The sequence below is a fragment of the Neopelma chrysocephalum genome, unplaced genomic scaffold (assembly GCF_003984885.1).
Source record: "Neopelma chrysocephalum unplaced genomic scaffold, ASM398488v2 Primary Assembly neopelma1_132, whole genome shotgun sequence".
In the NCBI taxonomy this organism is placed as follows: domain Eukaryota; kingdom Metazoa; phylum Chordata; class Aves; order Passeriformes; family Pipridae; genus Neopelma; species Neopelma chrysocephalum.
The window spans coordinates 2,292,562-2,302,755 of NW_020897794.1; the positions used below are offsets into that span (position 1 = coordinate 2,292,562).

Here is a 10,194-nt window from a genome sequence, read left to right on the forward strand (position 1 = left end):
TGCACACAGGTATGTTATGTGTGCACACAGGTATGTTATGTGTGCACACAGGTATGTTATGTATGCACACAGGTATGTTATGTGTGCACACAGGTATGTTATGTGTGCAGTGTTATGTGATGTGTGTATACAGACATCTGGGTATAAAATGTGTGTATGTATAACAGCTCCTGTAACAGCTCATTTGTTAAGGAGTTTTGATGCTCCTCAGTGTTTAAATGTGCCTTGGAACAGCTCACATCCATCTGACACATCACCTGGGTGGAGGTAGCATAAACCCTGTTATCCTGCTGCACCCATGACAATAATGTGTCTTTGGCTCTGCAGGTGTCAGTCACAGCCCGGGAGGATGTCCCCTCCTTTGGCCCAGCCCTGCCCAACCCGCCGGTGTTCCAGAAGGTAGGAGCTGAGGGAAGCACGTTCCAAGCCATAAAAAAAGTAGATGTGTGCGTCCGAGATGTTTCCAAGCGTTTCCACCTTCTTGGGGAAAACATGATTTCTGGAATTGATCTGCATTGGTCTTGGTTCCCAGTGAGGCCCTGGGGTTTATGGTGGGGTGAGTGGCCATGCACCAGTGCGTGGCATCACCCATCTGAGGCAGCAGTGGTGGCTCTGGTGCCGGGGCATCTGTGTGGGTGCAGGAGGGCACCCCAAGCCTGGCTGGGGTTTTCCACCAATGCTTCCACATCTGGAGGGGCTGCAGGGTGCTGTGAGCCCCCGTTCTGGGTTGGTGCAGCTCCAGGGATGTGAGGAGTCTTACAGCGGGTGTTTTCCACCTTGGCTCTGTCCCTGCAGAGCCCCGAGTTCCGGGAGTTCCTGCTGACCAAGCTCATCAATGCCGAGAACGCCTGCTGCAAGTCTGACAAGTTCGCCAAGCTGGAGGTAACGCTGCCCACGTGTGTCCCTGCCTGGCACCGTGCCAGGCGTGGGGAATTCCCCCGTTCCTCCTCAAAACCACCTTTCCCTGTTGGAATGGGTCAGCGCTTACAGGGATGAGTGACTGGAGTGTGACGGCCGTGAGGCCTCGCGGGGCAGGCTCTGCCCTCCAGGAGGGACAAGCCAGCTGTGCTGTCGGTGCCACTGCTGCTCCCTCGGGGCCCTGGCTGAGCCCTTCTCACTCCCACAGGACCGGACACGGGCTGCCCTGTTGGACAACCTCCACGACGAGCTCCACGGGCACACGCAGACCATGCTGGGGCTGGGGCCCGAGGAGGACAAGCTGGAGAATGGGGGTCATGGAGGCTTTCTGGAGTCTTTCAAGGTAAAGCCCTGCCCTTGCCAAGAGCAAAGCTACAAATGCGCCCAGGGCTGGCAAAGCAGATGAGCAGTGTTGGGGGGCAGGAGGTGTCCCCTGAAGGTGGGGTGGTGGGAGGAGGTGGAGGCTCCTGCCAGCACCACCCGCTCAGCCCACCAGCACCCAGCTGGCCCCAGGGGGAGCAGATGCAGGGTGGTGTGGTCCCATTGTTGCTGGTGACCTCCCCAGAGCCCGTGAGCATCTCCTCCTCCACCAGTGTGCTGTGGCATTTCTCATGTCCAGAGGGGTGTCAGTCGAGGGCCAGCCCCCAACACATGCTGTGCCTGCAGCTGGGCTCTGCTGTGACAGGGCATGTCCTGCTCCTGTCACCAGTTGCTGGATGCTGCTGTGGGACAGCGAGCAGGAGAGATTCCCGAGGTGACTACCATGGCAAGCAAGGGGGAGGTGGTGGTCATTGTGCTTAAAACAGGAGATAGAATGAAAGGGGGGGGGGGGGAGAGGGGAAGGGGTGCTGGGTGTGCTGGAGGGACCGGGTGAGTGTGAGGTGGAGCAGATGGTGTGGGCTGGAGAAGGAACAGAGGTAAAATGCTGTGGAGGAAACTCTGAGCACCCACTGGCAGTAGGGTCAGTGATTGGGTGGGCAGTGGGGACGTCCCTCGAGATGGAGGGGGAATGAGCCATGTCCAGGTGTCTGTGGTGGGGCTGCCTTGTTGTGGGGACAGGGCTGATGCAGAGTGGCCATCACTGCATGGGCAGGGGGGCTGTCCTGGCTGCCACTGTGCTGGCACAGCTCCTGCAGGTACTTCACAGGCACAGGGATATCCATAGCCCAGAGAAGGGGGCTCTGGTGGATGAGTCGCCTCATCCTGCACCTGGAGGATGGGGCCATGGAGGAGGAGTGTTCATGTCCCCAGACTGCAGTGGGGGGAGGCTCAGGTGTGTCCTGTTTCAGTGTGAGGGATGGAGCTGCTGTGCAGTCAGTTGTACATCACAGCATTCACACCAGGGGCTCAGCACTGAGGTTAAACACTCATCTTGGGCAGGCTCTGTGTGTGTGAGGAGACAGACCGTGCTCTCTTGGCATTGCAGGGAGTGCTGGGGTGGGAGGTGAGCCCCGTGGTCTGTGCTGGGCTGCGCCTGCCCGGCCGCCTGGGGCCCGCCCTGCTGGGCTGCCTGCTGGCTTATGTGCTGCACCGAGCCTTGCTGGAGTGACCAGGGACACACAGACGGTACATGAGGGCTGCGAGGGGTGACACCTGCTCCTCACGGTACCTTTTTGCCCAGTGCTTCACACCCACAACCCAGCTCACAGCCCCCCCATCCCCTTGGCCAGGGGAGCAGGGGAGCAGCTCTCAGAGGGGAGCAGAGCACATTTCTGCTGGGCCATGAGCCAGCCAGAGGTGCCTTTGCCTCTGCTGCAGGGAGGGGACCTGCTCTGTGGGGAGGGGGTGCTGGAGTGCCCCACAGAGCTCCCCAGCTCAGGGCAGGAGCCTGCAGGGTCTGAGCACCCTCAGGCACTGCTTGGCAGCAAAGCAACCGGTCACTTTTACCTACAAACACTGTCAAATCATGTATGAATTGCTGCTGACCCAAATAAATCTCTTCTGATGGACTCTGGCTTGGTGTTTGTTATTGGATGTGTAGGAGGGGCTGTTGGGACCGTGGTCTCCAGCACTGGGGGCTCTGTGAGAGCTCAGGGCTGCAGCTCCTGCTGACCCCAGTGTGGGTCTGCCTGCAGCTCCTGACCCCTGGGCCAGCAGGAAACAAGTGCCTGTGGGTGCAGTGCTGGCACCTTCAGCCATCTGGCCCACAATGGCTCGTTTCCTCTCTTTAGCCTGAGCTGGGATTCGGGCTGGAGGAGCAGCAGCCATGGCACAGTGATGGCACAGCACAGGGAATAGCTGCAGAGGGAACAGGGAAAGGTGCCTGCTGTGAAGAGTGAGAGAAGGGGGCTGCTTGATGGGGAGATGTGAAGATCAGAGGGAGCAGGGAGGGTCTGCAGCTGCTGTGGGGCCACTGCTGTGGAGCTCACCTCTGGTCTCTTCCAGAGGTGCATGGACCAAACCAGCACCAGAGCTTCAGGTTGAATGTATTCTCAAGCATTAACTCACTGGAGAACAGAAGCATTTTTGTGTGGCTGTGAAACCTCCAGCTCAGGAGCTGTTTTGGGCCAGGCTGGAGAGGTCCCTCAGTGCAGGAGAGGTGCAGGCAGGGCTGGAGGCTCTGCAGGGTCTGTCCTCTCCAAGTCCAGGGAGAGTCGTGGGAGATGTGCACACAAACATGGCTTATGATTCACGTGTGGTCCCCATTCCTGCCAAGGGTCTGGGACACTGGTCAGGCACAGGGCAGGAGGCTGGATGTGGGGCTTGTGTCTGCTGCTCCTGGTCCCACAGCTGCAGCCCTTGGTATCACGGAGCAATGGGGGGAAAATCTGATGTTGTGGTGGCTGTGGGGCTCCCCAAGGGTGGCCTGTGCTCACCTGCACCTGCCAGGGCTGCTGCTGTCACCAGTGGGGTTGTTGTTGGGGTGTGCTGGTTCTCAGGGAGGCCCAGACAGGTTGATCTCCCACGTGCCTGGGGGAGACCTGGGGCTGGGGAGGGGTTCTGGGGCCGGCACCCCGCTGAGTGGTGATGAGCTGTTGTCCCCTGTCCCCTCTGCCACAGAGAGCCATCCGTGTGCGCAGCCACTCCATGGAGACGATGGTGGGCAGCCAGAAGAAGCACCACGGCAGCGGCATCCCGGGCAGCCTCAGCGGGGGCATCGCACACAACAGCGGCGAGGTGACCAAGGCCACCTTCTCAGTGAGTGCAGCCACATGTCCCTCTGTCCTGCTGTCCCTCTGTCCCACTGTCCCTCCTCTGTCCAGCCCAGCGCAGCCCAGTGGGGCACTGTGCTGACAGTCTGTCAGTCCCCTGCATGGGCAGGGTAAAGGAGAGGGGGACACTTGAGTAGACCAGGGGTTCGGGTGCCTCGTCCAAGTTGGGCTTGTTTTGTGGAAGAACCAAAGATGAGCTGTCTGAGATTTTCAGCCCCAAAGACCAAAGGAGATAGAAAAGAAGTTCTGACATCACATGTTTTCTGGATGCGTAGGCTGGGAATCGCAGGCAGCAGGATTCTGTGCAGGCTGTTTAGTTTGTGAGCTCCCAGGAGGGAGCTGTGCTCTCCAACCCAGACTGTTCTCTGCTTTCAGCCCCCTGTACCAGCCACTGCTGCCAAGAACCAGTCCAGGAGCCCCATCAAGCGCCGGTCGGGGCTGTTCCCTCGCCTGCACACGACGTCGGAGAGCCAGGGGGAGAGCAGGACAAGGTGGTAAGTTTGTCATCGCCCTGTCACTAAGGTTAAAAGACCCTATTCAGTGTTAAACATGAGAAAAGCTGTTGGTGGGTGCTAGAAACCTATCCCAGGGTACAGCCCCTCCTTTTCACAGAACCAGCAACAAGAGCTGCCTCTGCTATGGTTGTGAAATTGCACCTTGGATCCCTTCCCTCTGTTTTAAATCAAAGTGGTGGCACCCGTAGAGCATCTGTCACTCTCACAGTTTATATTTGGTGTTGGGGAATATAATTTGACCATCCTTTTTAAGTCTCTTGTATAACTCGTGCAACCTGTCTCTTTGTGCCCTCAGTGACAGTGTTTCTGGAGCCCAGAAGACACCAGATTTGGGACATTCTTCCCAAGAGATGAAGTCTGAAACCTCGTCCAACCCTAGCTCCCCTGAAATATGCCCCAACAAAGACAGGTGAGCTGGGAGGAGTCCATCCTTCTCCTACCACAGACATCAGGGACTTTGTCAAACAAAACCATCATCACCAGGTTTTAATATAAATAAGTTTGATACTAGGGAGAGAAAAGATTCTTGTGATTCATGAACACAGCTCCCTTATGGTCTTTACAAAGAAGAGCCAGGAGCAGTGTTTGACAGAGGCTGCCCAAATCCTCAGGGCACAGGAGCTGGGGAGGCTGCAGTACCTGTCCCTCCGTGCCAAGGGGAATTCAGCTGCACCCTGGGCTTCCTGCTGGGCCACCCACCCACCACCTTATCCCACGCCTTTGGATGTGGTTGTGCACAGAAGCACCCCGACAGGTCGATCCCTCCAGCAGCACTTTGCTCCCAGGGTGGCAGGAGGGTCTGTCCCGCTGTCCCAGCCCCAGGGACGCCCTTGCCCAGTGACAGCCTGGCGCCCTTCCTTCCGTCCCGCCTCTCCCCAGGCCATTTATCAAGCTGAAAGAGAACGGGCGCTCGAACATCTCCCGTTCCTCCTCCAGCACCAGCAGCTTCAGCAGCACGGCGGGGGAGAGCGAGACCCTGGAGGAGTATGACAGCGTGGTAGGCACCAAACCCACCCCTGACACACTCCACGTTCCCTTGGCTCCCTGTGCCTCCTGACCCCGGGGTGGGCTCTGTGGGGGACAAGTGTCCACTGGGCCCCCGGGTGCTTCCTCACCTCTGGAGGGGCTTGATCCCATCTGTGGGCGTGGGGAGGAGGAGGGCTGGGGTGCCTGGTGGGACTTGAGGGTTTTATGGCTGCCCCAACCCTGCAAGTGTTCAAGGGCAGGGCTTGGAGCAGCCTGGTCTAGTGGGAGGTGTTCTTGCCTGTGGCAGGGAGGATGTGACTAGATGGTCTTTGGGGTCCCTTCCAACCCAAACCACTCTGTGGTTCTGTGGCAGCCCAGTGAACCCCGGGGTGCCCTGGGCACTGCTCAGGGTGCCCAGGCTGGGAGGTTGCTCCATCAGGACAAGCTTTCCCACCAGCAGCTGGTGGCAGGCCTGCAGTGGGGCATCAGCAGGGTGTGGGGGGAAGAGCTGGCTGCAGGAAAAGCCATGTCCCATCTCTCTGAGCAGGGAAGCCAGCCCTCCACTGCATCGCCATTCAAGCAGGACGTGTTTGTCTACAGTGCTTCATCTGGCAGTGAGAGCCCCGGCGCAGGAGCCATGGCAACCCCTGTCATCATGAGCAGGAGCCCCACAGGTGGGTTGCAGGAGGGCTGGTGGGAGGCTTTGCCTCTGGCTTCGCCCCTGGAGCCCCTGGAAGCCCCCAGGTTCCTGTAGTGGCGGGTTGGAATGGGCTCCATGGCCCTGGGATGGGGGATCCCCCTCCCAGCCTTGCCCAGGTGCCAGGGGGAAGCAGCAGCCATGGTCACCCTGGCAGGATGGGCATCCACGGGGTGCAGGGCAGCTCCCACCCTGACAGGGCTGTTCTGGAGAGATGTGTGCTCTAGTTCTGTATTTCCACGGGGAACTGTTTCCCTCTCAGTTGGAGCCCAGAGGTGGCTCTTGCTGTGGCTCTGTTCCCTCTGTCTCCCCTGGCAGCCATGTGCAGTAGTCGTGGAAACTCGCTGCCTCCAGGGGCCGAGCCATGACTCACAATTATTTAATCAACAAGCAGCTTCCCATGGTCTTGGCTCCGTTCCCCTCCTGCCAACCCGCTCACCAACTCCCTCCATTTCAGTTGTTCAGTTTGCACAGTGAGGTGCAGCTCAACACCAGGAATGGCCCTGTGCACTCTGTGGTGAGCTGGGGGATGGCCGCAGTCACCCCTTGCCTGCAGACACCCATGGCTCTGGTTCCTTGAGCCACAGAGAGCCTGTCACAGGGCACCCCCAGCCACACAGAAACACACATTATCAGCTGGGGAGCTGTTTGTGGAACAAATACAGCCCAAGGGCTCCGTAACTGGGAGCACTGTTGGCAGAGTGAGGCTGCGGAGCCAAGGCAGGCTTTTCATGTCTCAGCACCCCACAGGTCCTCCTCCTTGTTTTCATTAGTAATTTTCTGAACTCTTAAACCAGCCCCTTTGAATGTTTAAAGTGTTTATTTTGTATTTTTCCTGCCAAGAACATGAAAATCCACCCATACATTAAATGGATCAGTCATTCCTTGTAGCCTTTTCAGTGGCATTTCCAGGAGGAAGACTGAAATGTAATTAAGCCTCAATTTGTTCCACCACAAACATTTAATGTACAGCTTTTGCCAAACATCCAGCCTAGGCAGACTAAACATTGGTAGCACTCCTGATAGTCTATTGAAGTGCCTGGCTGGGTGAGTGCAGCCAGCACTACAGCAAATATTTTCGTTCACAGTTTGTTATTTTTGTTCCTTGTTTTTCCCCTCCCTCCAGCAGATGTAAAGAACAGAAACTCTCCGAGGTCCAACCTGAAGTTTCGCTTTGACAAGCTGAGCCACAGCAGCTCCAACACAGTAGGTGCCAGGGCTCTTCTGGTGGGATGCTGTGTGGGCACATCCTCCCTGCCTGGCACGGGGGGTCTGGGCTCTGGGGGAGGCTGTGGGGCCCATGAGGGATTGGAATGGAGGGAGGGGATTCTGTGATTTCTTGCCCCTTCATCTGTTCTGTTCTTTCCCGCAGAGCCACTAGCAGGAGGAGGTAATGAACCTGTCACAGGTGAGTGTTGGGGTTGTGCTGTTGTGCAGAAAGGCTCTTCTCTCCCCAGGGAGGATGAGTTGTTCTGCACTGTCCTCTGGGCACTGGGGGTGGAAAGGCAGAGCGGGTCCATCCCAAAAACCCGAGGGGAATGGCAGATTGCCAAGGTGGATTTCATGGGCAGAGGTGAAGGGAATGGGGTCGGAGTCACCCGGGCTCCTTCTCTGCCGTGAAATCAGGGGTGTCATTAGGAAGTCTCAAGCTGAGCAGAAGAGCCCATAGAATTTGAAATGAGAGGAATTTCCATTTCTGAAAGCATGAGTCTCAAAAAGCCAGGATTTTCACCCCATCACGGAGTTTCCTTCTTCCTCAGCCTGGGAGTGGCAGGTGACCTGGTGCTTTGGGGACGGGCACTGCCCTGGCTTCAGCTCCCTCCCTGGGACAGGGCTGCACAACCATCACCACAGGGGTGACGGTTCCACACTCCTTCCACACTCTCTGACACCTTTATCCTTTTCTTCTTTACAGAGAATTTTTGTTTCAACAAAGGGAAAGCTCTTCAACACCCCATGGGCCCCCACGTGCCCCAGCTGTGGGCAGTGAGGTGCCCACACCTGCCTTGCCTGCTGTGCCGGGAAGGAGCTCTCACCTTGCCACAGCCCTGCCCTGACAGGGACCAGCCACCTTTCCCCTTGCTCTACCCCTGCCCAGCACATGCCCTGTGCCCCCAGCTCTGCATGTGGGAGGGGATGTGTCTTCAGCTGTGCCACCCACACGTGTGGCCAGGGCCGTGACCCCTCCGGGTGCTGTGCTGGGTCACCCCGTGGGCACCCACGTGTGCTGTGGCTGGTGGGCACCAGCTCCTCCTGGGCAGAGGGCCAGCAGGACAGACCCCCACGCAGTTCAGTTCCCTCCATGCTATATTTGCAGTTATCGGTGGGGAAGCAGGTTTTATATAAGTTTTTTGAGGGGTAGGGGGTCAGGGCAAAGTGAGTTAGTGGCCCCAGGGCAGTTCCCTTTCTGCCATCATTTTCTGTCACTCCTCTCTGGAGCCAACAGGGTAAAATGTGCCCCCAGCACACGGTTTGCAGTGCCTCTCCAGCCACCCCCAGCTGTCTCCCCCCAGTTCCTACCCACACCCCAAAACTCTTAGGGCAGAGGCGTCCCCTTACTCCACACTGGCTCGTTTCTTGCACAAGAGATGGGTGAGCAAACTGGCCCAGGGAGCAGAGCTGGGGACCAAGGCCAGCTCATCCTCCCTTGGCAGCTTTGGCCTCCCTGCTTTGTCCCTGCCTGACGCTGAGCACAGGCCTGGGAAAGGTGACCCAGAGCTAAAGCTGTGGTGTATCTGAGTACCAGAACTGGAACCAGAGGGAATTTACCCAGTGGGATCTGCTTTGCCCCATGGCTTGGATCACCAGGCAAGCAAATGCATAAAACTCCAGTGATCTGGGTGACATTAGGCTGCTCCAGCCCTTGGAGAGTCTGTCCTGCTGCTTTTGAGCGAGCTCTTGTTATTCTGAAAGATGAGGATTATGAATTCTGCAAGGTGACTTTCCTGTGGTGCCCTTTCCCAAAAAATACCTCTCTCAACAGGCCAAGAAATCCTTTTGCTCTTTTTTATGGAACTTCTTCTGAAGTTTCCTGAAGCCTGTCCACGAATTTCACATTGCTCATAGATTTCCCTCACCCATTTTCTGGAGGACAGGCCATGATGCTGCAGAGATGCTCCCCTGCCCCCCCCACCCCAGCCTGTGACCTTTGGAAAACCCCATGAAATCAAGTTCTCAGTCTCAAGTGAACACAGTTCTGCAAATTTGTGATTCCTATGAAAACAGGACTTTTGAGTGCCAAAGTCACCCTCACACAGCCGGTGCTCCAAGAGCAACAAAGCTCCTGCCAGCCTGTGTCAGGAATTGTGCTCCTGGAGCAGCCCAGGGCAGTGCCATGGCTGGGGCTGCTTCTGTTCCCCTCTCTCTGGGGCAAGTGCTTGTAGGATCCAACCATCACCTCCCCTCCTCCCCATCACTCCCCAGGCCAGAGAGGAGCCAGGGCGAGCTGAAGCAGCCCTGCTCAGCCCGGCTCTGCAGGGAGATGCTCTCCCACAGCCTTACGATCCGGTTCTCATCGGTGCTCCCCCCCTGCTGGAATCGGTCCCTGTGGAAAGGCTGAAGCTCTGATGGGAGATGAACCAGGTTAGAGAAGGAGAACATGTTGTGAAAAGGGAGGGAATTGTTTCACTGGCACTAAGCTCTGTGTGTAGAACCAGTAAATCCCAGTAACCCCCGTGGGGATGCTCCCTCCTGCTCCCAGCCAGTTGCATTTCAGTGGAGTTTAAAGCTTGAGTTTCCTTTGGAAGAGAAGTGTGTGGTGTGCTCAGCCCAGGCCGTAGCTGTAGGTGCCTCTTTGCTGTTCAGCACTTCCCTGATGATGCTTTAGTAGCACTTTCAGACACATCCCCAGTTCTCTTAAAGCTTTGGTCTGGTTTCCTGAAGCCTCACAGTGAAATGCTGACCAGTGCAATGACTCCGAGGTCTGCTCTGGGTTTGCTTTTTCCTC

At 57.2% G+C, this 10,194-nt stretch overlaps 1 protein-coding gene across 9 annotated transcripts in view; it reads left to right on the top strand.

The window, feature by feature from the left end:
* Nucleotides 1–8,497, top strand: part of RAP1GAP2 (RAP1 GTPase activating protein 2) — a 60,896-nt gene extending 52,399 nt beyond the window's left edge. For 6 of the 9 annotated variants that reach the window (XM_027698720.1, XM_027698716.1, XM_027698719.1 and 3 more), the window contains 11 exons: nt 328–399; nt 796–882; nt 1,127–1,261; nt 3,919–4,056; nt 4,446–4,564; nt 4,881–4,994; nt 5,465–5,582; nt 6,099–6,225; nt 7,375–7,454; nt 7,621–7,656; nt 8,164–8,497. In XM_027698720.1, coding sequence (XP_027554521.1) covers nt 328–399; nt 796–882; nt 1,127–1,261; nt 3,919–4,056; nt 4,446–4,564; nt 4,881–4,994; nt 5,465–5,582; nt 6,099–6,225; nt 7,375–7,454; nt 7,621–7,629 — 999 coding nt within the window. In that variant the 3' untranslated portion in view covers nt 7,630–7,656; nt 8,164–8,497. The remainder of the gene's footprint in view (nt 1–327; nt 400–795; nt 883–1,126; nt 1,262–3,918; nt 4,057–4,445; nt 4,565–4,880; nt 4,995–5,464; nt 5,583–6,098; nt 6,226–7,374; nt 7,455–7,620; nt 7,657–8,163) is intronic. The other 3 variants (XM_027698714.1, XM_027698718.1, XM_027698715.1) reach the window with 2 other exon arrangements.
* The last annotated feature ends 1,697 nt before the right edge of the window (nt 8,498–10,194 follow it).